Below are 27,824 nucleotides of genomic sequence, written 5' to 3'. Positions count from 1 at the left end.
AAGAAGCCGACGGAGCAGGCGAATGAACCAGAGGTTGTTGCAGCGAGCATAGAAACAGTGTGTGAACGCGGTGGAAAGTGGAACGAACCGGCAAACGGAGCAGGGCGCCGCGGCGGGAAGGGATTTTTTGGAAGCGGTTCCCTAACGCAGACGTCGGAATAGATGTAACGGAAAACGCGTTAGTTTCTATTATTCACGTCTTTCCGTGCCAAAACATACTACAAGACTGATTTATTACTTTCACTGAGTAGTGAGTACACGCTCGCCATATTTTAACACAAATTCCGTATAACTGAATCGTTCTTGCGCGCCGCGGTAGGAAGGGATTGCTGGTAAGGATGGCTTTGAGGTATCGGAAAATCGGTGGTGCTCACTTTTCGTGCCAAAACTCCCCTATCTGTTAGGTTATATAGTTCGCACGGCATGTTGCTGCTTCCACGCGACAGGAAACTGTTGCGTAGCAGATATCATCTCTGATTGGGACGTAAGATTCAAGTACCTAGAATGTCAAGCCGAGGGCATGCGACGGTAATGCTACATTTTCGATTTTTTTTTTTTTGGATTGACACCGCAGATAGAGCTTTAAGACAAAGTCTTTAGTCAAAAAATAAATAAAACCACTTTTTTATTTCTTTATTTGACGCTGGTTTTGAAGATAAATCCTCTTGCTGTTTGGCGCTCCAAGACCGGGAAACTGCAGAAGGAACGACCCGTTCCAGTTCGAGCAGCTGCTCGAAAGTTCCAAGCTATAAGAGATTATGGCAACAGAAGAAGGGAGAACCTGGAATAAAATTTTCAGCGAATTTTATGAAAACACGAAAATTATGTAGGCGATACCTGAAATTTGCGTTTCTCAACATATCTCGTCATGGAATTTCGGATTCTTAAAAAGTAGACAGCCAACGGCGGGGATTCAAGTTTTCTTTTCACTTGTATACTTTCATTCAAAATATCCTTTCATCGCTACAACCCCGATAACGGTTGTAAACCCCCCAAACCCCCTTACGCGTTCCGTCAGTAAAGTAAAACGAGAAATCCCCGCCAAGTTGGCACTTCCGTAGCTGGTGTCGGAATCGTGAGTGTGTGTTTTAAGTTACTCTATTCTTAAACGTTTTTTCATTTTCTTTTTTTTCGATCTTATCCAGGTTTGTTGGCAACACCCAACAAATGCCACCTTCCCACACAGTGGGGCTTCCAGTGCTTAGAAGAAGTAACCCAGAATCTTGCCTCCCAGATGCTTCCGTCTGGCTTCCTCGTGGTCCATGATGCCGGCGCTGGTGGTCAGCACGACGTATCTGAAAGAGGTAGCGGAAATACAGACAATTAGTTTCAAGTCACTAGATCGAAATATTTAGAAATTTTGTAATTTAACTGTTTCCATCCATTGAATCGAAAACGTTTCTAGACTCGAATCCGGGATTAATGGTGGACTGCGCTCCGGAGAGCTTTGCTCTAGCCTCCTAGGGGACAATAGCGCGCCGAGGGTTTGGTGCGCTATCATAGGTAGGTAAGAAGGCAGAGTGGTGTTACTTTAAGGGTTTTGGATAGGTAAAATGTTGGGACAATTACCTTTGCTGATCCATCCAGTGGGGTCGTCCACCTCGATGAAGCCAGTGCGGATGTCTTCTGATTTCAGGCAAAGGAGCTTGCTTTTTTATTGTTTTTTTTTTTTTTAGGTGAGTTCATCACTTCTTTTATAAATCTAGGGTTTTACTTGGAAAGGCCATATAAGCATAGGGAATCTCACAGCTTGTAGGACCATATTTGTTTGTTTTGGAAATGTTTCTTGCGACAATAATGTCAATTTTGATCTATTAATTTGAAATTTAGATGATATTTTCTATAATTTATCCGATATAATTAAGCTGATATAAAATTCAAGGCACTATAAAGTCAAAAAAAACTTTACAGAAATAAGCCAAAATAAGTTGTCAATTGTGCAATACCTCCTTGAGTAAACAAACCGATCATGACCCAAAAAAAACATAGACTCAATTTGAGCATTAACAAGTTTCTAACTTAAATCTGGCATTCCATTGCTGGAAGCTTTGACAGAATCAAAAACACAAACTTGGGAACGGTCAAACCAGTGTTATAAAGTTTGCAAAAACTAAGTTTCTCACAGCAGAATACCAGCTTAAGATGGAAACTTCATTTGAGAAACCTTCTCAAAATTTCTCAGAGAAGCTGCCGAAGTTGGAAACAGTTTCTTGCAATAGAAAATTTTGACAGTTGGATTTTAATTACAATCGAGCAGCAATGCCTCCAAATGAAGTTGGTTCGTTGTTGTTTCTTTTTTTTTTTTTTAATTTATGTTTCTGACATATTCAACACTCATTTCAGTCTCAAATTAATATTTTTTTAAATTATTTGGCCTTTAGAGAAACTTTTTGCTGATGACCTTAAAAAAAATCTTTCATTTCAATCTATGCTTTCGTAATTTACGGATACATTTTATTCATCAAGCTGGTATTCCACTCTGTGAAATGTGATCTTTTTCGCAGAAACCTCTCTGTGGTAAATACAACGGAGTTGGTCTGGCCTTTTTAAGCTCAATCATTTATTCGGCAAACGAGATGAGCGATGTTTACTCATCAGTTTTGCATCTTTTTTTAATTTTTAAAACAACTTTCGTGAAATCAACAAACAAGTGCTTGCTAAATTTATTCGCGCCATTTTTCGAATTTGAGACAGTCAAAGGTTGTAATTTAGGACCAAAAAGGTACGTTTGGCAGGGTAAGGAGTCTGTGAATTGCGTTTTTCACTATTTGAGCAATCTATTTAGTTATTCCACGTTTCTACATGAAAATAAAGACACAACTTTCGAAATCTGAAGGACGTATTAGACTACGACAAATAAGCAAAATTTTGACAGTTTGCCTGCTTTGTTTGTTTGTTTACAATTTTGTGAGCTTGCCGTACAAAATGGGCATGCGAATATTTAAGAATCTGTTTATTGAGAAGGAATTTTCTGATCGATTTGGTGTCTTCGGCAAAGTTGTAGGTTATCCTTATGACTTTTCAGAATAAAATAGGTTCACTGAAAAAATAAACGCTCGATATTTTTATTTGACTTAATATCAAAATTCGTATTTCTCAACATGCATTTTGTAATGTTTTAGAGGGCTCAAAAATGCATCTCTAACGCAAGTTTGTTATTTAAAAAACAACTGAAATATTGAAACATTTTTGGACAAAGTGCATATTTTCCATGTTATAGGCATTTCTGGAAAAATATGATTTTTCAAATTAAAAATAATTTATGAAGGCGAGACAAACTCACAAAAATATTTTCAAAAAGCTTAGAAAATATTGTTACAGCCTCTAGAAGTAAATATTTTGTGAAACATGAGTTCTAGAATTTTTTTAAAGGTCCTATAAGCTAATGTGTTTCAGATGTTTATAGGAACTTTAAACAAAACTCTAGAGTTTTTCTCCATGTTATCCAAATAAATCTATTTTGATACTTTTGTGAAATTTTCTACCCATTTCTATTCTATAAAAGTAAAGTATCTAGAAAATCTAAAATGTAGACCAACTTTTGAAAGAAAAAACTCCAAACTAAATGTTTTAAGCCCATTCAAATATAAGTCTTGATTCTGAAATTTCAAAATGATAATTATAGAAAAGAGCCATAGTTTCCGAGATATCGTGAAGGAGATATTAGACTATGACAAACAAACAAATTCGCACTTTTTTGTGTTTGACAGTTTGCGGCAAGCTGCCAAACTTTAAAAAAATGTGTGTGTTTGCGAGTTTGTTTGTTTGTCGTAGTCCAATTGCTCCTTGAGTTGCAAAATGGTGGTTAATTGGGTGAAACTGAGAAAAATTCATTTTTCACTAATTTAAGAGGCTGTATCTAAACATGTGAAACATAATAGCTTCAAGGTTGTTAATCGATAAATTCTATCGTCGATGAATTCTATCGTCGATAATATTATCGTCTAACGATAACAATATTATCGTCGATAACGGACGAGAACTCATTTTTAAATCTTTCTTTAATTGGCTTAATCCATCAATATCATGTTAGATTTTTAATGCATTTGCTTAGAATATATTTTTGATAATGTGGTAAGTTTCAAAGCATCAAAAACAAAAAAATCACAAAATACCGTTTTTTATTTAAAGTACTCAATTTTCATAATTTGCAAAATTTGTTTTCTGAATAAAATACTACAATTTTCACAAAATACCATATTTTTCGAAAATACTCAAGTTTTTATAATTCGCAGTATGAGTATCAAACAACTCGAAATTTTGCATGCATTTTCAATTTTTTAGAGTTTTTTGGATATCTCATTCAAAAAAAATCTAAAACAGTGAAAATGCGGGTAAAATTTAGCTTCGATTAAAAAAACGGTATTTTGTGAAAATTTGAGAATTTTATTCAAAAAACTCAAAAACAGTGAAAATGCATGCATAATTTTGAATAGTGTGATACCCATATTGCGAATTATAAATATGTTTGTATTTTCGAGAAAAAAACGGATTTTTTTTAAATTTAAGTATTTCATTCCAAAAACTCTAAAACAGTAAAAATGCATGCATGAGCAAACGTGAGCCAGCTCGCGTACCGCTCCTCCTCAAGAATGAGCGAAGAATGCTCGCTCATGAGCGGATGAGCGCTCAAAATCGCAACACTGGTTTCAAAGCATCAAATACAAACAAAAAATCACAAAATACCGTGTTTTATTGAAAGTACTCAATTTTTATAATTTGCAATATAGACAAAGTTTAGTTTGCAATATGTTTCAAAGTTTTTTGGATGAAATACTCAAATTTTCACAAAAAAAACCGTATTTTTCGAAAAAAAAACATTTTTTTTAATTCGCAATATGGGTATCAAACGATTCAAAATTTTGCAACTTTTTTCACTGTTTCAGAGTTTTTTGAGTATTTCATTCGAAAAAAAACTCTAAAACAGTGAAAATGCAGGTAAAATTTTGCTTCGTTTGTTACTCATATTAAAAATTATGAAATTTGAGTACTTTCAAAAAATACGGTATTTTCTTGAAAATTTGAGAACTCTTTCAAACAACTCAAAAACAGTGAAAATGCATGGATAATTTCGAATAGTTTGATACCCATATTGCGAACTATAGAAATTTAGTTATTTCGAGAAAATACGGTATTTTATAAAAAAAAATATTATTTCATTCAAAAAAACTCTGAAACAGTGAATAAGTGCAAGCAAAATTTTGAGTCGTTTGATACCCATATTGCAAATTATAAAAATGTGAGTATTTTCGAGCAAATACGGTATTTGCGAATTTTTTTGCATTTTGTGAAAATTTTAGTATTTCATTCAAAAAACTCTAAAACAGGTAAAATGTATGCAAAATTTCGAATCGTTTGACACCCAGATTGCGAAATATAATAATTTAAGTATTTTCGAAAAAATACGGTATTTTGTGATTTTTTAAGTATTTATACTTTGAAACTTAACACATTATAAAAAAAAAAAAAACATTTTTTCTAAGAGGATGCTTAAAAATTCAACAAAATTTGGTTGGATTTGGTCAACATAAACTATTTGCAACGGCCTAAATGTATTGAAAAAAAAAAGAAAGTGGCCAGCCCTACTGCGTTGCATTAACCGCAGAGACAGATTCTGTGAACGGATTACTTTTCACAGAACCAAAAGGGAGGGAAGGATGCGTGGACATACCGTTGTTCCAAACGCTCCGAATCTGTTGTGAAGTTCACCACAACCATTTTTACTCATCACTGTGCTCAATTAGATGCGTTTAACAGTTGAATAATGAATAATCATCAAAATGTTTATGTCTTTTTTGTCTTTTATGCAAAATTTAACGAGAAATATTTTGAACATTTCTCAGAATCTTGACTCGAATCGATCAATGTGACAAATTTGAGTTTAATCTTGATTTGTCTCTGAATCTATTGCAAGTTTTTTTTTTTTTTTAAACTAGTCTAATTTGAAAATTTTTACTTGAGAAAAGTAAAGTTGACTCAATTTGCTCGTGGCGCCAACAGATATGATTTCGATTGGTTTGAAAACTATTATTTGTGTAATGTTTTAGTTTGAAATGACAGTTTTCTTCATACAATGTAGTAAAATCGAGTTTTACGACTATTTGTCAATGTCTTGAAGCATTTTTTGGATCAAAAAGTTTGTTTTGACTGAGACAAAATCCAAAACGATTAATTTCTAAGTTGTTTTTCTTACTTTTTTGGATAATTACAGCACTTAAACTCTACAAGTGATCCCGTGAACGGTGTGGGTGTTAAATTTCAATCACATTTTTACATGCAATTTTGTTGTGATGATCCAGGGTTCGTTCAAATGAGATTGCTCAACAAGACAGACTTTGGATAATCCTCAAATTCAGAAGCATCCCCTCCCAAACAAGCTGTTTGTGGCGAGAATAAACCCAAGAATCTGTCCCGTAGCTCTTACTCATTTGACCAATCCCCGGAAGCACCACGAATAAGTCCCATTCGATCACGTTCACACACATCGACATCACTGGCATCACCCGGCGGCACCTGCCCTTTCCCGTGAGGTTCCCTCACGGGCTGACCAGCATGCAGAAATTTGAGCCCCGCGACTCAACATGCCCAAGGGCGGAGGTTGGACCTTCCAGTCAATTCTTCTGCAAAGAAGCTAGACTTGGGTCCACATTAGGGGTGACTGCAGAACCGGAATGCCCGCACGGGGACACTCCCAGCCTTACCCTAACTGTCGAAGACCGCCATTCCAAAAAGGTAAACAGAATAATGACACCCCACTTTCTTCGTCGTTGCCCCTCAAAACTCACCCGAACTGACGCGAGGGCAGCAGCGTGTTGGTCCACCGCTCGATGTCGTGCAGCTTCACGTCGAACCGGGGCGAGATGATGCCGGCCTTGTTGAGGCGACCGGTCAGGTTGACCACGACCTTGCCGGACCGGTGGTCGTCGACGATCTCGAACTCGCCGATGTAGCCATGCTTCATCATCACGGTCAGGAACTTGATGACGACCTTGGAGTTGGGCCGGATCAGCACCTGGCGCTTGCCGCGCTTCTCGGCGTTGTTGATGCACTTCATGGCATCGGCTAGCACACTAATGCGGACCATTTTTGCTGCAAAAAGAACAAAAACCAGCCGTAAAAACCACCAAACTTAACAGATTTTCCAGGTTATGTCGAAAAGCTTTGCTCTCCCCCTCTTCGGTCCAAGTGACAGCCACACAGCTAGCGATTTTGACAGGTCGACTGTTTCTCTCGAAAACACTTTCACGCCGACCAAAAAACAGTCATTTTCCCCCAAATTTCGCCACTTTCCCCGCCAAATCGCACATGGACGGGCTGCCACCGGCCTCGGGGAACCGATTCGCACACAATCCGGAACGGTCCGGCGGCCGGAACACGGTCGTACCTCGATAGTTTATTTACCGACACAACGTACGTCGCGGAGGACTGCGGTTGAAAAGAACAGGAAACGGCCGCGTGTTTCGTGAGGTTGGCAGCGCCGGAAAAGTTGACAGCTGCGGGGAGCGTTCGGAGATTGTTGAACAGTCCCCGCGCGTTTCTTTGCACGGAAAGTGCATGCGCGGATGGAATTACGTAAATGTGGTGTTTTTAATACCGAATTAGGAATTGATTAAATAATTTAAATAAATCAGAAAACCTTCCCAAGTAACCATCCAGCACTAAATAACAGTCACTGTTTGGCCCTTAATGCGCTTTCATAGCTGCGAGTAAAAGCCAAACGGTTTTTACTTCAGCACTAACAGCTACTATAGTGCTGAATAGTGGCCGCTTTTGGACTTTTCTCGGCTGTTTAAGTGCTGGCCCCTACTGTTTTTGATCCAACCCTGCACAAAACGTAAAAAAAAAATGGGAGGAGCAAAAATGTTGCTCTCTCTCCCTTTCCTTCCTCGTCATATTCTATTTTGGGTTTGTTTACAATTACTACGTTACGTTTGTGTTCAAAATATAACAAGTTCAGTATGTAAAATATTTGTAAATTTTTGTTTACAAAACTTTTGAAAAAAGGTTCAAACTGCAGTAAGTTATGTACAACTATACTAAAGGAAACTATGTATGAAAACCCAGCCCAATTAATTAATCTTGAGGCTGATTCCAGTGACTGTAAAAATGCAGGGATCTAGTCTCTTTAAACTTGCCTTAAACGCACTTTTTTAAACAATTGATTGTAAAAATAGTATGACGATAAATTTAACATCAAAGGCGTAAGGGTTTTGGAGTTGATAAGTTTATCAAACAATTCTTGTATAAAAAATATTTTTTTGAATAATTTTTGAGTGTTTTCCATACATATCAAAAAAAGTAAAAAAGATCTCTTGGAAGTTTTTAGCAGCTCGTTTTTGAAAAATGTGTGTAACTCAATCTAGCCTTTTTTTATTTTTTTCCTTTGTTTTCTACAATGAGTTTTAGTTAATTTCGCACAACTTTCTAGAACAAAGCTAATTGTTTTACCCACATGCTGACGAGATACAGGCTTGGGATCAAGTGTTTAAAAACTAAGGGGTACCAGCAGCTTAAGCAAAACGAAAAGCGGTACACTCAAACCCCGATGGTTTGACACCAACTGTTGTCAAACGAACGGGGTCACTTTTTAGTTTGACACCCCTTTTACACGGAGTTCATACACACTACCAAACGTTTGTTTTGATAGTGTGCGTGAGCGTCGTATAAAAAGTGGCAGTTCGTCACTTTTTAGTTTGACTTTGACCAACCAATGGGGTATGCTGAGTATGCCATGAATTGCTAAAATTTGGGTATAAAAGGCGGCTGTCGGCGATTAATAAATCATTCTAGTTTGGACCACCAACCTGAACAGTTGTATTATTCCAAACCTAACAATTGGCGACGAAGAAAATACAAGCCTACGCAAGAAGATGTCTCCGGAGTTTGAAGCGAACCTTTTGAAAATTTTGGAGAACCAGTCAAAGCTTCTTCAAGAACTTGCGGCTGCTCGAATTACGGAAGCTCAACCGGCGGACAACGGCGGTGGGGACGGTAGTGGCCTTGCCCTGGTCTTCGCCTGCACCAAGTTTCATCGGATGATTTTCGGCAGAAGATTCACGCTACAAACGGATCACAAGCCGCTGCTGGAATTTTCGGAACGAAAAAGGGCATTCCAGTTCACACGGCGAATCGACTCCAGCGATGGGCGCTCACACTGCTGCTGTACGACTTCCAGATCGAGTTCAAGGCAACGGACAGCTTTGGGTACGCTGATGTTCTGTCACGTTTGATCGGCGAGCACACCAAGCCGGACGAGGACTACGTCATCGCCAGCCTGCAGCTCGAGAAAGACGTCCGAAGCATCCAGGCGGAATCCGTGGCTGCTCTACCAGTTACTCATCAGCTGATCCTGCAAGAGACGAAGCGCGACAAGACACTCCAGGCCGTACTCAAGCAACTTCGTGACGGATGGTCAACCAAAGCATCATCTGGAGAGTTCCTGCAGTTCTACAAACGACGGGAATCGCTATACGAAGTGGACGGCTGCGTGATGTTCTTGGACCGAATCGCCATTCCTGAGAAGTTACGAGCTCCTGTCCTGAAGCAATTGCACGCTGGTCACCCGGGAATGCAGCGGATGAAGTCGATCGCGAGAAGCTACGTCTACTGGCCAAACATCGACGCTGTGATTGAAGACTTCGTGCGGAAATGTTCGCGCTGTGCTGCTGCGGCAAAAGCTCCAGTCAAGACAAATCTTTCCTCGTGGCCGATTCCAGTTCAACCATGGACGTGCTTGCACCTGGACTATGCTGGACCCATCCAAGATCATTCTAGTTTGGACCACCAACCTGAACAGTTGTATTATTCCAAACCTAACAGGGTACAAACTAAAAAAGTGTCAAACGAAAAAGTGACCAACCACCGGGGGTGTAAAAGGGATGTCAAACTAAAACGTGTCAAACCATCGGGGTTTGAGTGTAGAGCTTTATGACGTTTCGCGTACGCACACTAGCGCACCATTTGGTTTTGCTGGCTGACAAAATTTAACCTCACTTGATTTTCGTGTACGTACACGAAAAAAGTGAGGTTAATTTTTTCCGGTCAGCAAAATCAAATGGTGCGCCAGTGTGCGAACCGCGTAAATACGTCATAAGCTCTATTTGTGGCTTTCTCATTTTTGGGTAGGTAAAACTTTATGAAATTTTATTGATTTTGGATAAGCGTGTGATATTGAAATATGAGTAAAAATAGTTTTTCGTGTACCTTGAAACACCAATCAAAACAAAGAGCATAAAGCGAGCACTCCACGTAACATAAAATTTATGCAAAAATGTTATTTCAGTGATGGGTTGATGTTGAAAATGTTTGTTTTGATTAGCAAGCCAGTTGAAATAAATCCAAGCTCAATTTGAGTGGACGTGTTGCCATAGTGAGGAGACTCAACAAATAGTTGGTCTAAATCAAGCATGGCCCTCATGATGTGCCGGATCTGTCTCCGGCCCGACCCGATGGTCCGGTTGAGTCTCTTCGAGGGCACCATCGCGGGACGACCCGCCGCCGAAGTGCTGTCCATCGTGGCCGACGTTCCGATTCTGGCGGGGGATCCCTTTCCGCAGGTTTGCTGCTCCGACTGCTGGCAGCAGCTGGAGGCGGCGTTCAACCTGAGGGAGCTGGTCCGGGAGTCGGACCGGAAGTTGGGTGAAATGCTCGCCGGAGTCGGCGCCGATCGGGTGGTGGTCAAGCAGGAGTTGGAGGATGTCGAGGAGCAGCAGCAGGATCCCATTGGGACAGGGTGGGTTTGTCTGTGAAGATTTTTTATATTATTTATTTTACATTTGAATAAATTTGTTTTTAGCACGACCTGGTCAACAATTGTTGATAATTACGAAATTACGAAGGTTGAAATGCCAAATCCGGAATACAAGTAAGAAGAACAATTTCACCGCCTAATTAACTTAAAAAAAAGTTCAATTTTTTTGCCAAGCACCCAAGGAGAGATGAGTGAATCCGACACCGATTCCGACTGTCCGATGGACGTAGAAGCGACTGCCGAATCGGCCTTCCTTCCAGAAAAATCAAAGCCGTTGTACGAAGCGGCCTTCAAGAAGTTTCAAGAGTGGCAAGCCAGGAACTGGATCCAAACCGTCGACGAAAACTGTTTGCTGGCCTATTTTGCCCAGGAACTGAAAGATAAGAGGCCGTCGACAAAGTGGAGCCAGTTCTCCATGTTGAGGACCACGATCAACCTGAAAATGGGCATAGACATTTCCGGTTTCACCAGCTTGAAGTCGCTCCTTAAGCGGAAGTCGGATGGCTATTGCCCGAAAAAGTCCGAAATCCTCACCAAGGAACAGATTTTCGAGTTCTTGAGGGAAGCCGATGATGCGGTGCATTTGGTTACGAAGGTGGCGCTCATCGTCGGCGTTTACGGTGCATGTCGGCGGGAGGAACTCCTGAAGCTGACGCTGGATGATATCGAAGACCTGCAGGACAGCATCAAGATCACCATCCCCAACACGAAGACGAAAAGTATGCGGCAGTTCTTCATTACGAGTGGTACAGCTCCCGGTGTGGACATGCTGCAACTGTTCCGGGCTTACGCGGGAAAACGGGCCGCCGGTACGAATCACGCGAGATTTTTTGTTTCGTACCGCAATGGAAAGTGCACCAAACAGGCCATCGGAATCAACACGATTGCAAAACTGCCAAAAACCATTGCCGAGCACCTGAAGCTTCCGTCGCCGGAGCTGTACACTGGGCACTGTTTTCGACGATCTTCGGCCTCGCTGCTTGCTGATTCGGGCGTTGACATTTCCGTCCTGAAGAGGTTATCTTGAAAGATCTTTGCAGTTTCTGTTGATCCTCCGGTCCCAGACAGGATTCCTATCGTAAATTTTCCTTCATCGCAGTTCAGATCAGTCAACTGACTAACTGCATTATTAATTTCTAACAAAATATGTGATATAATTTAATGAAACCAATAAACCTAAGTAAATATAAAAATTAAGATTTTAATTTTCAGATTCTCACAGTTCTTTGGGTCTGATGGAAATATTCACCCTTCACCAAGATCATACGATTCAAAACAGTGCTGAAACGTTCAACTTTTCTGCACCAAAAAATTTGCTGTAAATTGCTACTTTTCAGCATTGATTTTTTTTTTGTGGAAAAGTAGGCCGTTTCTTTTCTTCCGAAGGCAATACAAGAAAAGTTTCGATATGTATAAATAATAATAATAAAAATAATAATAATAATATTATTGAAAATCCAGGATTGTCTCACAAGCCAAATCATAATCCTCTACAACACAACCCCGCCTCTAGACGGGCTTCGCTCTAAAAATTTGTCAAAAATCCATTTTTTAACCAGGTTTTGATCTTTAAAAAAGCGATTTTAAGAAGAACTCTTATAATTTTAGGGTTGGAAGCTAGACTTGTTTTATGTGACTTTGCCAATGTTTGGAAAAATATGTTTTTTTTTAGGAGTCAACTTTGGCTGTGTTTTTTTACTAACATTTGCTATATTTTAAGTAAAAAAAAAGTATGAGGTAATTTTTGTAGTGTCCCAGACTACAGACCTCGACGCATTTTTTTACAATGTAAATCATAATGGTGCCATTCTCTAGTAGAAAATGTGAGAAACAAGCAAAAAATTGAAAAAGTGACTGTATAAACATGAAAAAATTAGATAGGCAAAATGTAATGTAGGAGGTGGTAGAATAGGCCAAAAACTACCAAAAACAAACATAAACTAAACAAGATAAATGCAAATTAAAATACTAGAAATAAAACAAGAAAAACATAAAACAGGTGAAGTAAAGTTTTTCACAGTACAAAAATTGCTCAAAGTGACCTCCTGAACACGGGAAAAATAAAAATCTTTAAAAAAATTGGGCAGTAGAGGGTTAACGCAGATTCTTAAAATGTCAAAATTTAAAACGATGGAATTTGGTTCTTGCTCAGAATGAAGTGAATCAACCGTATCAATAATCACTGAACTTTCAGGCAAAAAATCAGAAATTTATAAATTAAAAATTTCAAAAAATAAATGTCATAATGGTTATGGTCTTAATTTAAGAAAAATCGTAAAATTTTGAAGTAAGTTAAGAACAAGAACATAAAAAAAATCAGAAAAAAGGAATTTAAAACATATTTAAAAAATATCTATAATCAAAATTTCTTAAATAATTAGGAATTAAAAAATTATAAAATCCAAAAAAAGCAAAATAAAAAAATAAAAATTTAAAACTTTTAAAATTTTGAGATACAAAATATTTTTTTTTATTTTCAAACGCAAAATTTCAATAAATAAAAAGCAAAATTTAAAGAAATTTTAAAACAATTGTTTGATTCTCTGTAATGTAAATTAGTTTCAAAGAATCAAAAAAATAATAAAATTCAAAAATTGTAAAAAAATCAAAATTTTCAGAAATTTTGGAATTTAAAATTAAAAATATTCAATAAGGATTTAAGTTTTTGCTTAGAATAAAATAAAACAGCCATAATAATAATTTTTAGGCAAAAAATTGAATAAATCAGAAATTTAGAAATTAAATAATTAAAAAAAACAATTTTTAAAAGGGTCGTAAATTCATAAGTTAGTTTAGAACATAAAAATAATCAGAAAAAAATAAGTTAAAAACATATTTCAATATATCATAAGGCTTAATGATTTTTCACGCTCAAAAATGGCTAATTTCACGGCGATCATAATTTCAAAACACAAAATTTCGCGGATCGTGATTCTTTTCAAATAACTCTAAAAAACTTATGTTTAAATCACAGAAACTACTTTTCATGCTTCTCTATAAATTATTCTTCAACAGACCGTAAAAAATAACATCACAAAAAAACTTTCCTAATTTCCAAAAAAAAGTTTCCACGTGGTAAATGGATGAGCCCATATATTTTGAGCGAAATGTACTGCCGTTCTACGCATAATTGTCCCATGTTCAAAAAAGTGCAACTGAGAAAAACGCGATTGAAATTTTTCGACCGATTTCTGTGTTTCTACGCATAATTGTCCCGTGGGTTCCTATTCACCCTATGTGTCCCTAATCGCCCCAGTTAGCAGTTTATCACCCTTATTTGTGATTCTCTTGCTATACAACAGGCAAACAAGGCATAATGCTTAGTAAAACTAATGATTCCGTGTAAGAAAATACTTGGTGGGACAATTATGCGTAGAAGTTCAACGATGGGACAAACAGACTTGGTGTTGTTTTTGATGAGTTTCCGAATAAAGTACCAGATTTTATGTGTTTTTCTTAAAGTACACATCAGACTAAACTTAAAAATGGCATAAAGTCAAAATCGTCAAAAACTGACATGGGACAATTATGCGTAGAACGGCAGTGTAGGGCATGCGTGTTCTGATTTATAGAACTGTTTTTTAATACTCGACTAATATAGCAAAATTTTATTCAAAATCAGAACAGCAAACAAAAAAGGTGTTATTTTCAATTTCAACGGAAAAAAATCATAAATTTATTAATATTAATCAATTCCATTAAAAAATCTATGCAACCTTTCAATAATTTTCAACAGTAAACTTGTTCAGTAAATTTCAACAAGTCTTGGTTGAAAAAGCCAACACTTGTAAAAAAAATTGGTGTGAGAATAACTGGAATCAAATGATTGATGTTATCTTTCATGTGATGATTCTGAGAATATTTTTGTTTTACTTTGAGTGACCTTTGTTAACAAGATCAAAGTATTTACAGCATTCACTTCTCAGTAAATGGTGTCACAATTTATGTTAATGTATGTTTGGCTAACAATTCTTCAAATGGTCCATACCACACTTTTCAATTGAAAACTAATTAAATTCATTTAAAAAGTCTTGATGGATAAACTATTTATTATGTTGGTTTTTCAAAGAATTGATTTGAGAAAATTGATAAATTTCTGGGGAAATCCCCCACAGAAATCTCTTTCACGGAGCCCGCGAAATAGTGAAAAATCACTAACCTAAATCATCATATTATCCAGCTTTTTAAGCGAAAATGGCGTTCGAATGGTGAACGCCCGAAATGTCAAAATAACGCAATGGTATCAATATCACGGACGAACGGACATGACACGGGGTTTCAAAAAGTGAAGCAGGTTTTCTTTTACTTCTTCTTGGCGAAAACCTGCGCAAGCGAGATCGCTTATGTCAAAATCTTCGCGCCACGTGGTTTAAAACGTAAACAAAGCCAGCTGATGAAGCAAACTCATGGGCATTTTTTGAAATGGTCGTATGAATTTATATTAAAAATACCATTTCTATAATTTTTTCGGCAATTTTAGGATCCATGATAAATTACATAGAATCATAAAGACAAACTTAATGCCAAAAAACTGTTTCTAGCACCATACTAATGCTAAATGTTTTAATTAATTATTGCATAAGACATTTTGAGAAATCATGCGTAATCGCGCGATGCTACTTCGACAACTTGAATGTAGATGGCGCAAGTGATAGTTTGCTTCAGAAATTTGAAGAAAATTTGTTCCTGGTGTCATGTCCGTTCGTCCGTGTCAATATTACGAAAAAAGTGTGCCATGGCATGACAGCCGCATTTTTTTCTAAGGTTGGTGCTCTTGCGCGATTTTGACATTTCGGACGTTCAACATTCGAACGCCATCTTCGCTTAAAAACCTGGATATTATTTTTCAAAATTTGTTGTTCAATAATTGTAAAATTCTTAAATCCAAGAACTGCAAATTTAAAAAATCAAAAAAAGATAATTAAAAATATCTAAAAATCTGTTTTTTTTTAACCCTCTAACGCCCATGGTTGCACCAGAGCACCACTAATTTTTCACTTCAAATTGACATTTCTCGAAAACTATTGAGTGAAATGAACTCATTCTTCCTGCACAGTGTTTATTAGGATGTTTACTGCATCGAATTCAAATTTCATCAAATTTGGTCAAGTCTGTAAAAAATGGCAAGGAAAACCGTAAAAAATCTCGATTTTGCTCTGGGCGGGAAGGGGTTAATAAAAAAAAGCGAGATAAAAAATAAAAAATGCACACAAAAAAATCAAAATTAATAAAAAAAAATATTTTTTTTCTGTAGTTTTGTAAAAAAGATCAAAAATAATTTAAAAATTATAAAATTTAAAAATGTAAAATAAAAAAAAACTGAGGTTTTATTTTTTTTAAAGTGGAATTATTCATAAATAAAAATGTTCATAAATTTAAATATTTATCTAAAATTTAAAATTTTAAAGATAAATAAATTTAAAAAAAAACTTAAAATTCAAAAAAATAAATAAAAAAATATTTTCAAAACAATTATATAAAACAAGCTTTTCCCGACAAACTTCATCCTACCCTTTTTTGGTTTTCTGACGTTTCTACCTAGCTTGTGCTTATTCAGCCTCCTGTAATCAAAATTTGATTTTACGCAGCTTTTCCCATACAATCGGCAGATTCTCTGGAATCGGTTCCAGAGTGGCCAAAGTTGTAACTTTTTGGCGTAAGAACCTTCCTTGGACTTTTACGAACACAACGCAACAAATAGCACCTCGATCCGACGCTTCGTATTGAACTGATTCGCGTTCGAACAAAACCGTCGAATTTTTTATATATATATATATATATATACAGCAATTCCATTTGAAAAGAGCCTAAACCAAAAAAAAAGTTCTCCGATCGGGCTCAAAATTTTTCTGGGGGTTCCTTGGCCAAAATAATTAGACCCGTATTTTTTTGTTTGGCCATTAGGGTGGCCTACATCGTGCTAGGGTGGTTCAAAAAATGGCAATTTTCGTCATTTTTCGCAAAAACCACTTTTTTCTAAAAATCATATCTCCGCGCCATTTCATCCGATTTTAGCTGTCTTAGACGCAAAAGAAAGGTGATGAGTTTGGCTATTTGGGAAAAATAGTAAAAAGTTCCAAAAATCTAGCTTAACTATTGAAAAAGTCGTATGAAAACTTAAAATGGCGTTTTGACCGTGTCTGGACCAAAGAGCCTATGTCTGAAAATATTTTTATCGGATTCCTCGGAAAATTTCACATAATATATTAAAAAATTGGCGATGTCGAACCGTACGTTTCCGAGATATGATTTTTTGAAAAAAAAAACTGCGTTTTTCGACGCGCCACGCGCAAAAACGGGAAAATGACGAAATCGGCAAAAAATCAACTTTTTCCACTAAAACTGCGATAACTTTAAAATTTCAGCGATGACCTATAGATGTTATGGTACCAAAAGTTGCGTCTCTCAATTACGAAAATTTTGGTACCCAGACATGTATAGGTCATCGCTGAAATTTTAAAGTTATCGCAGTTTTAGTGAAAAAAGTTGATTTTTTGCCGATTTCGTCATTTTCCCGTTTTTGCGCGTGGCGCGTCGAAAAACGCAGTTTTTTTTTTTCAAAAAATCATATCTCGGAAACGTACGGTTCGACATCGCCAATTTTTTGATATGTTATGTGAAATTTTCCGAGGAATCCGATAAAAATATTTTCAGACATAGGCTCTTTGGTCCAGACACGGTCAAAACGCCATTTTAAGTTTTCATACGACTTTTTCAATAGTTAAGCTAGATTTTTGGAACTTTTTACTATTTTTCCCAAATAGCCAAACTCATCACCTTTCTTTTGCGTCTAAGACAGCTAAAATCGGATGAAATGGCGCGGAGATATGATTTTTAGAAAAAAGTGGTTTTTGCGAAAAATGACGAAAATTGCCATTTTTTGAACCACCCTAGCACGATGTAGGCCACCCTAATGGCCAAACAAAAAAATACGGGTCTAATTATTTTGGCCAAGGAACCCCCAGAAAAATTTTGAGCCCGATCGGAGAACTTTTTTTTTGGTTTAGGCTCTTTTCAAATGGAATTGCTGTATATATATATATATATATAGATTCTTTTATTTTCTGTAATCTTAGATGGTGGCTTTGAAGAATTTAAGAAGAATTTGAAAATTTTATAACTAAATAAATTTAGAAACTTCAAGGATTCAGGAAATTTTGTTTTTCAAAAATTAAAGAATTTATAAATTTAACAATCTAAGAATTTATTAATTTTTGAATTCAAGAAATTGAGAATTTTTTAATTTTAGATTTATTTTAGCTTTCTCAGGGATCCTATCGAAAGACTGGCTGTGCTAGGGTCTGATTAGATTAGATCTATTAAGAATTCTATATATTTTTTTTGAAAATTATTATTCACTAAATTTAAGAATACAGTCAAGACTCGATTATCCGAAGGCCTCGGAAAAATTTCACTTCGGATAGTCGAATCTTATTTTAGATTGTTGAGCTAAACCCCTTCCCGCGCAGAGCAAAATCAAGATTTTTTTTACGTTTTTCTGCATTACTTATAATTGGATCGACTTAATAAGATGAAATTTTAATGGTTCAAAATTTGCATTCTATATAAAATAATGCAGTTAGAACCAGGATGAAAAAATGCATGGTTGCAGAGAAATTTAATGTTGAATAAAAAATTAGTGGTGCTCCATGGGCGTTAGAGGGTTAAGTGTGACCCATTGGTTTGTTAGTAAGAAAATTCAAAGAAACATAAAGAATGCTATTCAAAGCAATAGATGAAATTTATTTCAATAAGTTATGTTTTCACCGTTACCTTTTCCTATAAATTAAATTCTCCCTCCTTCCACCCTACTCCCCAATCCCCGGATGCACCCTGGCCATGTGGTTCATCAAGCCCTGTTTGCGCACAAATCCCTCCGCACAATGCGCGCACGGAAACGGCTTCGCCGTCCGCTCGTGCATCTCCCGCGTGTGTCTCACCAGATAGTGCGCCAGCCGGAACGTCTTCCCACAGACGCGGCACTCGTGCACATCGCGCTCACCCTGCTGCTGTTGGTCCTGCTGCTGCTCCTGGTGCATGCCCCGGACGTGCGCCCGATAGCAATCGTACCGCGCGAAGCTGGCCTCACAGTGGGCGCATTTGTGGGGTCGTTCGCCGGTGTGGGCGACGTAACCGTGCTCGCGGAGGCTTTTCTGGGACTTGAAGCATTTCGCGCAGGTGGCGCACTGGAACTTTGTGGGGGGCATTTCGTGGCGCGCGATGTGCTTCCGGAGGGAGTGCTGCGTGATGAAGAGGGCCGGACACTTTGGGCAGGGCAGGGTCTTTTCCTGTTTGTGCATGAGCTCGTGGTCGCGGAGGGCGTTCAGGAAGTGGAAGGACCGCTCGCACTGGGTGCACTGGTGAGGTTTGCTGTCCTTGGCGAGTCGCCGCTGGTGCTGGTGGAGACCGGTGTGGTCGGGGTAGTTTTTGTAGCAGATTTCGCACACAAAGGGTCGCTTCTCGTCGTGGGGGAGGCGGTTGGGGAAGTGCGTCAGATTGGCGTGGATTTTGAGCTCCGGGGTGGTTTGGAAGCGCTCGTGGCAGCCGCAGCAGATCTTGGGTTCCGGGCGCTTGCCCGGTCTGTGTTTGTTCTTGTAGTGCAACGTTGCTCCGTACCATTTGGAGAACATTTCGCCGCAGAGCTTGCAGCGCAAACTTCGCGGCCGGTGGCTGTTCTTCGATCTGATTAGTTTGTAGCACTGGGAGCATTCTTGCAAGCCTTTCTTGATATCGGCGGAGGGCGTCCGCGTCGGGGCGTGCACAGCTTTGAAGTGGGCATGGAGTTCCTCCATGCTGGCGCAGCTGAGCCGACAGCCGCAGCACTGGGTGGGCTTCACCGGAAGTTCCTCGAAGAAGCTACGCGGGTTGCCCCTCGCGCCATCGGAGGAGGAATCGTCAGGATCTTCGACACGTGTCTCTTCCACGGTAACTTCCTCTTTGATCTTTGGTGTCTCGTCCTCCTCTGAGGGAAGCTCCTCGCTGTCCATTGGTTCCGACTTGACAACGATTGATGAACATGGGTCAGATCTTAAACGAAAAAAATCGAACTCAAAAGTGATTCTTTTTGAACTAGTATAACTTACTTGAGATTCAGAAACTCGTAATTTCCAACCATCGAAGCCTGCTCCTCCCCAACCTCGCCCAACTCCTGCTTAACAACCACCACCTTGTCAGCGACGCCGTTAAGCATCTCGCCCAACTTCCGGTACGATTGCTGGATCAGCTCCCGCAGGTTGTACGCCACCTCCAGCTGTTGCCAGCAGTCGGAGCAGCAAACCTGCGAGTAGCGGTCCTCCGGCAGGATCGGAACGCCACCCACAAGGGACAGCACTTCGGCGGCGGGTCGGCCCACGATGGTGCCCTCGGAGAGACTCTGCCGGGGCACCGGATCGGGCCGGAGGCAGATTCGGCACATTGTTTCGAGAGCCATCTCGGTGTGGATTTAGACCGACACAGTTTGTAGAATCCTCACTCGGGCCAACACGACCGGGCGTTACTTTTTGCGTTTATTTATTAAAATGTTTGCGAATTTAGTTTATCGTGAAAAACTCAAATAAAAACTAAGGGAGCGTTCTTTTATTACGTAACGCAATAGGGGGGGAGGGGGGGTCGGATGCCGTGTTACGCTCCATACAAAATTTTTAAAATTTGTATGGAAATTTTGTTACGAGGGGGGGGGAGGGGGTCTAAAAGTCCGATTTTTCGCGTTACGTAATAAAAGAACGCTCCCTAACATTTTCCATATTGCACTCTAACCAAAAAATATGATTGGCTGAGTTCGTGTTATAAGAAACCCAGCAGGCAGGTAAATCAGCTTGTAAATGAGTAAAACTGGTTCTCCGTGCATTAAAAAAGACGCTTTTTGCTCGAAACGTCAAAATTGTAAACATTGATCGTAAATATCAGTTGACAGTAAACATTCAAGATAAATAGGGACCGTTTCAGTTACTGTAGTTCTATTTGATTCGTTTGAAGAGGTTTAAAGAATTGCTAAATGTAGGTACCACGCAGAGAATCTGTGCAATTATTAGTCAAACCAAACTGGAAGGGGGCAGCGAATGACCGCACAGGTTAAAGCTGCCAGAAATAAAGCAACCAACAACAACAACAAGCTGGAAAGTCTTCACCAGGAGACACTTCCATCACAATAACAGCCGCTGAAAGTTGTCCACAAGCATTCGCGTCCACACTTTGTAAGCAAATCGGCCCATTCCAGATATGAGCCGACCCGGCAAGCCCGCCTCCGAGCTGGTCGTGTGCCGCGTCTGCATGAGCCACGGCAAGCAGCTGGTTCCGTTCGCCCGGTACGACGCCGACCGGAAGGCGTACCGGCTGGCGGACGCCATCTCCGCCGTCGGAGCCGTCCAGGTCGAGAACGGCGACGGGCTGCCCCAGTACTGCTGCGTTCGCTGCTTGCGCGAGATCGAGTCGGCGTTCAAGGTGCAGCGCATGTGCCAGGAGACGGACTGGAAGCTGCGCGAGATGTACCCGCAGCGGGAGCCGGCAAAACGGAAGGTGCCGGCGGAAGTTCGACCCGTGGTGGAGGTTATGAAGGAGGAGGAAGAGTTGGTCTTCAAAGAGGAATACGAGGAATCTCGGTTACAGGAGACCGTCGCAGGAGTTGTGGCTATCAAGCAGGAGGTTGAGGAGCTGTCGCAACCGTTGGATGGCGCCGAACATGCTGTTAGTATTAAAGAGGAGATCGATGAGGTGATGGAGGTGGCTGAGTCTGATGAGGCCGTTGAAAAGCAGTGTCAATCGGACGGCGATGTTACTAGAGAAGCAAAAATCTGCTGTGGCTGCTCGCGATACTGTTTGTCAAAAGAGGAATTGATCAAGCACAGCCTAAAAATGCATTATACGCAACACTCAGGACCGGACAAACAACGGCCCTTTGCGTGCGACATCTGCTACCGAAACTTACCGAACAAGAATGATCTGGACGCGCACAAAAGGCATTTACGCGATGAGAGAAAGAAATATGAGTGCGGAAAATGCGGAAAGGGGTTCTATACCACAAAAAGTTTGCTTTTTCACCGCAGATCTCACGGTCCAGACCCGTTCAAGTGCCACATGTGTCCATTCGTTACGGCCACATCAACTCAGCTAAGAGCTCACGTCCAAAAGCACAGCGTGTCCAATGGCACCTATAAATGCTTTGTGTGTGGAACCTGTTACAACACTCCGGCGAATCTGAAGAAACACACTGCAACGCATCCGTACAAACTTCCGCAGAAGTGCCCCTACTGCCCGCGTGTGTTCAACGTTAAAAAGTGGCTCACACATCACATCAACAAACATCGTCAACATGGAGAGTTGGGCAATCAGGGCATTAAGAGTAAATAAAATAAACTTCAAACCACCAAAACAATGTTTCATTCCATCTTCAGCTTAGCGATATCACCCTTATCAGTAAATGACCGATTAGTCGATTACAGCCGACCGAATTGACAATCCAAATGTGACCCACTCAGTTCGATAAGACCCATTCGATAGGCAATGTCTCGTATAGCTGCAAAATGTCCCTCCTACTTTTACTAACGCTTCTTCTTCCGCTCGTCTCCGCGCAACGCCAAGACCTCTGTACGGCTCAACTGAACGAACTTTTCACCGCCAGAGAACCATGGGCAATTGCAGTCCTGGACAGCTGGGGCCGCTGGCCGTCCGGCCAGTTCTCCGGCAACCAGTACGACCTGGGAGCGTACGATCAGTGCCGCCGGCAGTCGATCTTCAGCGATTCCGTGGGCCCGGTCGAGGGACGGTACTGCCTGGTGGTCGTGCCGAGGCAGCTCAACTCCACCGCCGGGCGCTTCTTCGTGGACATGCAAGGGTAAATGGGTTCGCTTTCCAAGTGGTAAAACCCCTCTGACTGGTTTGATTCCGTAGAATTGACGGCGTTGCCGTCGGCATGTGCTTCCCGAAGGTGTGCAGCGAGCGACAGCTGCGCGAACCCGCGCTGCAGATCGTCAACTCCAGCTTTGGCGTTGCAGCGGATCACGTGCAGGTTCAGTGTGAGGGTGATCTGCCTCGACCGGGAGCTGCCAGACGAACTGCGATGTAAGTTGGTGACGCTAACGCGATCTTACACTCATTACCTAACATTCTAGCATGGTGTTCACGCTGATCGCTACGTTGACGGTCTTCAGCACAATCTACGATCTTGCGTCCAGGTACTTCAAGCCGAAGCCGGTCGAGCTGTGGACCACGTTCTCGTTACGAAGAAATTGGCACCAACTGATCCAGGTGCGCCCCTCAACCGGAAGCTCCGAACTGATCGAGTGCATCCACGGCATTCGAGTGCTGGCCATCGGGTGGATCATCTTGGGACACAGCTACATGATGATCCTGTCGGCACCGGTCATCAATCCATTCGATACGTTTGACGTGAGTCATTTTTGCGGAACTCCTTCACTTGAAGCTACCAACGCACTTCATTTCAGTGGAGATCATCGTTTCACAGCGCGCTCATCACCACCGGACCCAACTCCGTCGATACGTTCTTCGTGCTCAGCGGACTGCTGACCTGCTGGGGTCTTCTGAAGGAGCTCGATCGCAACAAAAAACTGAACGTCCCACTGCTCTATCTGCACCGCTACTTGCGGTTGACTCCGGTGTTCGCCGCCCTCATCCTGTTTACCGTTGGATTCTACCAGCGCATTGGCGATGGACCGCTCTGGCCGGTACAGCAACAGTTTACGACAGGGAATTGCGAACAGTACTGGTGGTCTGCTCTCCTCTACGTTCAAAACTACGTCAACCCGAACCAGCTCTGCATCGGTCACTCGTGGTACCTCTCCGTGGACATGCAGCTGTTCCTGCTCTCACCACTGATCATCTATCCGCTGTGGCGTTGGGGTCCACGAGTCCTGATCGCTGTCGGTGCCCTAATCCTGGCTTCCATGGGATGCCTACTGAGCGTCTTCCTGGTCAACGACCTACGAGCTAGTGTAGCGGAGGCCAGCCTGCTTCGGGAACGTCTAGCCTACCTTCCAACTCACACCCGGATGGGAGCGTGGTTCGTCGGACTGATCCTGGGTTACGTCCTACATCGGATCAAACGACGAACCATTCTAATCCCCACAATCTACGTGACCCTCGGCTGGGTGACCTCGCTCGCGATCATGATCGCCTGCCTAGTCGGTGCCTACGGAACAAACCATCCAAACTCCCACCAAAACGGCTTCCTCGTTGATGCCCTGTACGAAACGGGCCGTCACGTCCTGTGGGCTTGCAGCGTGGCCTGGATCATCTTCGCGTGCACAACCGGGTACGGCGGGCCGGTCAACACCCTGCTATCCGCGACCTTCTGGCAACCTTTCGGAAAGCTGTCGTACTGTCTGTACCTGCTGCATCTTCCGATGCAGGTGTTGTTGACGGGTACGCAACGAACCGTACGGCACTTCAGTGACCTGGAAGCGATTCACGCGTTCGGAGGTGACGCTTCGTTGACGGTACTCGCTTCCGTTGGGTGGACGCTGATTTTTGAGTTGCCGTTTGCGAATTTGGACGGAAGTTTGTGCAAGATGGTGCGAAAGAAGCCTGCACCGAGGACTAACGAAGAGTTTACAAGCGAACAACGGGGATGACTTGAATAAAAAGCCTTTTCTTCCAAATTTTGTTTGTTTCTATTGGTAAGAATGTCCGACGAACCTTCAAAATTTGAAGATCTTTCTTCCTGTCCCTTGCAGCATGGTTCGTTCAGGAATTGAATGAGCTGGCTCGTGTTTCTCTAACCCATTTTTCAAGCTTTAAACAATCTAATGTTGGTAAACAAGCAACAACATTTTAAAAAAATTAAAATTTTTTAAAAAATTCAATTAAATTCTAAATTTTTTTTTTAATTTCTAAAATTTTAAAAAAATTTAAAATTAAAAAAAAATCTAAAATTTCCTAAAATTAAAAAAAAAAATTCTAAAGTTTCTAAAATTTCAAAAAAAAATTAAATTTCTTAAATTTCTTAAATTTTTAAAAATTTCTAAAATTTCTTAAAATTTCTTAAATTTTTTAAAATTTCTAATTTTTTTAAAATTTTCAAAATTTTTAACTTTTTTTAAAATTTCTAAAATTTTAAAAATACAAAAATTTTCAAAATCTCTAAAATTTCTAAAATTTAAAAAAAAAATAAAATTTTTAACATTTCTAAATTTTTAAAATTTCTAAAAATTTATAAAATGATAAAATTTTTAAAATTTTCAAAATCTTTAAAATTTCTTAAAATTTTTACAATATCAAAAAAATCAAAAAAATATTTTTTGGGTTTTTTTAAATTGTTTGAAGTTGGAAAGAAATTAATTTAGATTTTTTAATTTTATTATTTTTTCACATTAAAAAAATTGAACTCAGATTTTTTAAATAAAAACTATTTAAAAATATGGTATTACAAATTACGATCTTCATTTCTCGATCCACGATCGAAGTTTACTATCGAGAAATCTCGATCGTGAGTCGAGAAATTATACGATCGAATGTAACAATCACCACCACTGATAAAATTCCACAGGCGATATTTAGAGGTGTAAATAACACAACCTCCACAAAGTTATTTTTCAGAAAAAAAAGAAAAATATACGTATCTAACGTCGTAACACGACAATAAACGACAGTCCCTTGCATCGGATTATGTCTAATGCTTGCCGTTATCGGACAGGTGTTCAATTCCACCGAACACTTAACCAAGTTCCAGTGATTCACTCAATTCATTCAGCAACTGAGTGGTTCACCTCGCGCCATTTCCCACGGTGTTTATCAGCTTAGCGAGATCGCCGTTATCACCTAATGATGGATTCGTCACGATAGCCCACCGAAAAGAACCGTTAAATGGTTTGATTAGACCGGAAGCTTTCCTCAGACCTACTTTAACCTTCACCGCGGCAAAATATGTCTCCTCTAGTCTTGCTAACGCTTCTTCTTCCGCTCGTCCTGGCGCAACGCCAAGATCTCTGTACAGCTCAGCTGGAGGAGATAGTCGCCGCATCAAGCGCTGGAGAACCATGGGCACTTGCAGTTCTGGACAGTTGGGGCCGTTGGCCGTCGGGTCAGTTCTCGGGGAACCAGTTCGACCTGGGAGCGTACGATCAGTGCCGCCGGCAGTCGATCTTCAGCGATTCAGTGGGTAGGATCGAGGGACGGTACTGCCTGGTGGTCGTGCCGAGAAACTCTTCCGAAAACTTCGTGGACGTAAGAGGGTAAGGGGGTCAAGGTTGGGCTTCCAAGAAACTTTGTGATAATCTTACTTTTGTAGAATTGGCGGCGTTGCCGTGGGCATGTGCTTTCCGAAGGTGTGCAGCGAGGAACAGCTGGGTGAACCGGTGTTGGCGATCGTCAATTCAAGCTTCAATATCGCGGCGGATTACGTGGGCATCAAGTGCGAGCAAGATCCGGATCGACCAGGAGCTGCCAGAACGACTGCGATGTAAGGGGGTTTAGGTTTTTGGGGATCCAACAAGCGCTAACGTTCGATTGTTGCTTCCAGAACGGTATTCGCGATGATCGGTTCGCTGGTGATCTTCAGCACAGTCTACGACATTGCCTCAAGGTACTTCACAGAGAAACGTGATGTGTTGTGGAGTACTTTCTCCTTGCGGAGAAACTGGCTTCAGCTAACCAGGGTACGCTCATCCACTGGAAGCTCGGAAAGTATCGAATGCATCCACGGCATCCGAGTGCTGGCCATCGGTTGGATCATGCTGTGGCACAGCTATTCGTTGACCTTCCTTGCACCGCTGATCAATCCGAACACCTTGTCTGACGTGAGTATTTATTGTGGAACTCCTAGACATGATAATACTTAAACGTATTCTTATTTCAGTGGAGATCATCGTTCCACAGCGCACTGATTACAATTGGACCAATCTCCGTGGACACGTTCTTCATGCTCAGCGGACTGCTAACTTGCTGGAGTCTGCTGAAAGAACTAGACCGCAACGGTAAGCTGAACGTTCCGCTGCTTTATCTGCACCGCTACTTGCGGTTGACTCCGGTGTTCGCCGCACTCATCCTGTTCACCGTTGGATTCTACCAGCGCATTGGCGATGGACCACTCTGGTCCGAGGCGTACCAATTCACTTCCGGCAACTGCAAGCAATACTGGTGGTCTGCTCTCCTCTACGTTCAAAACTACGTCAACCCGCATCAGGTCTGCCTCGGTCACTCGTGGTATCTCTCCGTTGACATGCAACTGTTCCTGCTGTCACCGCTGATCGTCTACCCGCTGTGGCGTTGGGGTCCACGAGTCCTAATCGCTGTCGGCGTCCTGATCCTGGCTTCCATGGGATGTCTGCTGAGCGTCTACCTAATCAACGATCTGCGGGCTAGTGTACTGGACGCAGGATTGCTCCAGGAACGTATAGCCTACCTTCCAACTCACACCCGGATGGGAGCGTGGTTTGTCGGAATGATCCTGGGTTGCGTCCTTCATCGGATCAAACGACGTACCATTGCGATACCCAAGGTCTACGTGACCCTCGGCTGGTTGACCTCCCTCGGAATCTTGATCGCCTGTATCGTCTGCGCATACGAAACGAATCAGCCGCACCCCCCTCCGAGCGCCACCTTGGTGGACACCTTGTACGGAACGACCCGTCACGTCCTCTGGGCTTGCAGCGTAGCCTGGATCATCTTCGCGTGCAGAACCGGGTACGGCGGCCCGATCAACACCCTGCTATCCGCGACCTTCTGGCAACCTTTGGTAAAGCTGTCGTACTGTCTGTACCTGCTGCATCTACCGCTGCAGATCTTCCTGACCGGTCGGCAACGTACCGTGCGTCACTTCAGCGACCTGGAAGCGATTCACTCCTTTTGGGGTGAAGTAGCGTTGGCGGTGCTGCTTTCGATTGGATGGACACTGCTGTTTGAGCTGCCGTTTCTGAATCTGGACGAATGGCTGCGGAAACTGGTGCGAGCCAAGACTAACGAGAACGTAGTGGGCGAAGAACGACGGTGACTTTGAACATAGACTAAATATATATATAGATACGCCACTCCCCTGTTGGGGCTGGCGACACTACCGCCACGCCAAAATTGCACCTGGTGGCAATTCACAGGTACTAATGTTGGATATTTCCGAAGGGAAAAG

The 27,824-nt window shown here is 41.1% G+C and overlaps 5 protein-coding genes across 6 annotated transcripts; 3 read left to right on the top strand and 2 right to left on the bottom strand.

Annotated features, from left to right (window-relative positions):
• Positions 1–1,082: 1,082 nt before the first annotated feature.
• On the bottom strand, positions 1,083–7,522 carry LOC120425318 (40S ribosomal protein S15Aa). Its single transcript, XM_039589796.2, has 3 exons — positions 7,385–7,522; positions 6,786–7,089; positions 1,083–1,295 (listed from the first exon to the last, which is right to left on the bottom strand). Exons 2-3 carry the CDS (start codon positions 7,082–7,084, stop codon positions 1,202–1,204), a joined length of 393 nt encoding a protein of 130 aa, XP_039445730.1. The 5' UTR covers positions 7,085–7,089; positions 7,385–7,522; the 3' UTR covers positions 1,083–1,201.
• Positions 7,523–10,219: 2,697 nt separating this feature from the next.
• LOC120425323 (uncharacterized) lies at positions 10,220–11,802 on the top strand. Of its 2 annotated transcripts, none has more exons than XM_039589803.2 (3): positions 10,220–10,732; positions 10,796–10,864; positions 10,925–11,802. In XM_039589803.2, exons 1-3 carry the CDS (start codon positions 10,407–10,409, stop codon positions 11,775–11,777), a joined length of 1,248 nt encoding a protein of 415 aa, XP_039445737.1. In that variant the 5' UTR covers positions 10,220–10,406; the 3' UTR covers positions 11,778–11,802. The 2 variants fall into 2 exon arrangements, with proteins under 2 accessions (XP_039445737.1, XP_039445736.1); XM_039589802.2 differs by having other exon boundaries at positions 10,907–11,802.
• A 6,718-nt stretch (positions 11,803–18,520) lies between these two features.
• On the bottom strand, positions 18,521–20,293 carry LOC120425324 (zinc finger protein 77-like). The gene is made up of 2 exons (XM_039589804.2): positions 19,834–20,293; positions 18,521–19,777 (listed from the first exon to the last, which is right to left on the bottom strand). Exons 1-2 carry the CDS (start codon positions 20,178–20,180, stop codon positions 18,559–18,561), a joined length of 1,566 nt encoding a protein of 521 aa, XP_039445738.1. The 5' UTR covers positions 20,181–20,293; the 3' UTR covers positions 18,521–18,558.
• A 424-nt stretch (positions 20,294–20,717) lies between these two features.
• LOC120425322 (zinc finger protein 572-like) lies at positions 20,718–22,183 on the top strand. Its single transcript, XM_039589801.2, has 2 exons — positions 20,718–20,913; positions 20,967–22,183. Exon 2 carries the CDS (start codon positions 20,969–20,971, stop codon positions 22,094–22,096), a length of 1,128 nt encoding a protein of 375 aa, XP_039445735.1. The 5' UTR covers positions 20,718–20,913; positions 20,967–20,968; the 3' UTR covers positions 22,097–22,183.
• Positions 22,158–27,707, top strand: LOC120425321 (uncharacterized). The gene is made up of 8 exons (XM_039589799.2): positions 22,158–22,580; positions 22,637–22,807; positions 22,858–23,134; positions 23,191–24,319; positions 25,611–25,935; positions 25,992–26,162; positions 26,223–26,499; positions 26,559–27,707. The coding sequence occupies exons 1-8, from the start codon at positions 22,270–22,272 to the stop codon at positions 27,690–27,692; spliced, it is 3,795 nt and encodes a 1,264-aa protein (XP_039445733.2). The 5' UTR covers positions 22,158–22,269; the 3' UTR covers positions 27,693–27,707.
• The last annotated feature ends 117 nt before the right edge of the window (positions 27,708–27,824 follow it).

The sequence above is a fragment of the Culex pipiens genome, chromosome 1 (genome assembly GCF_016801865.2).
Source record: "Culex pipiens pallens isolate TS chromosome 1, TS_CPP_V2, whole genome shotgun sequence".
In the NCBI taxonomy this organism is placed as follows: domain Eukaryota; kingdom Metazoa; phylum Arthropoda; class Insecta; order Diptera; family Culicidae; genus Culex; species Culex pipiens.
The sequence above is the reverse complement of the archived record's forward strand: the minus strand, read 5'-3'. Positions and strand labels throughout refer to the sequence as shown.

Bases quoted from the DNA above. Each gene is read 5' to 3' on its own strand.
- LOC120425318 (XM_039589796.2), bottom strand. From the start codon at position 7,084: ATGGTCCGCATTAGTGTGCTAGCCGATGCCATGAAGTGCATCAACAAC. The intron at 1,296-6,785 runs GTGAGTTTTGAG...TACCTCTTTCAG, and splicing joins CTGCCCTCGCGTCAGTTCGG to ATACGTCGTGCTGACCACCA.
- LOC120425323 (XM_039589802.2), top strand. From the start codon at position 10,407: ATGGCCCTCATGATGTGCCGGATCTGTCTCCGGCCCGACCCGATGGTC. The intron at 10,733-10,795 runs GTGGGTTTGTCT...ATTTGTTTTTAG, and splicing joins CAGGATCCCATTGGGACAGG to CACGACCTGGTCAACAATTG. The intron at 10,865-10,906 runs GTAAGAAGAACA...CTTAAAAAAAAG, and splicing joins ATGCCAAATCCGGAATACAA to TTCAATTTTTTTGCCAAGCA.
- LOC120425324 (XM_039589804.2), bottom strand. From the start codon at position 20,180: ATGGCTCTCGAAACAATGTGCCGAATCTGCCTCCGGCCCGATCCGGTG. The intron at 19,778-19,833 runs GTAAGTTATACT...TTTTCGTTTAAG, and splicing joins TACGAGTTTCTGAATCTCAA to ATCTGACCCATGTTCATCAA.
- LOC120425322 (XM_039589801.2), top strand. From the start codon at position 20,969: ATGAGCCGACCCGGCAAGCCCGCCTCCGAGCTGGTCGTGTGCCGCGTC.
- LOC120425321 (XM_039589799.2), top strand. From the start codon at position 22,270: ATGTCCCTCCTACTTTTACTAACGCTTCTTCTTCCGCTCGTCTCCGCG. The intron at 22,808-22,857 runs GTAAGTTGGTGA...CTAACATTCTAG, and splicing joins GCTGCCAGACGAACTGCGAT to CATGGTGTTCACGCTGATCG. The intron at 25,936-25,991 runs GTAAGGGGGTCA...TTACTTTTGTAG, and splicing joins AACTTCGTGGACGTAAGAGG to AATTGGCGGCGTTGCCGTGG.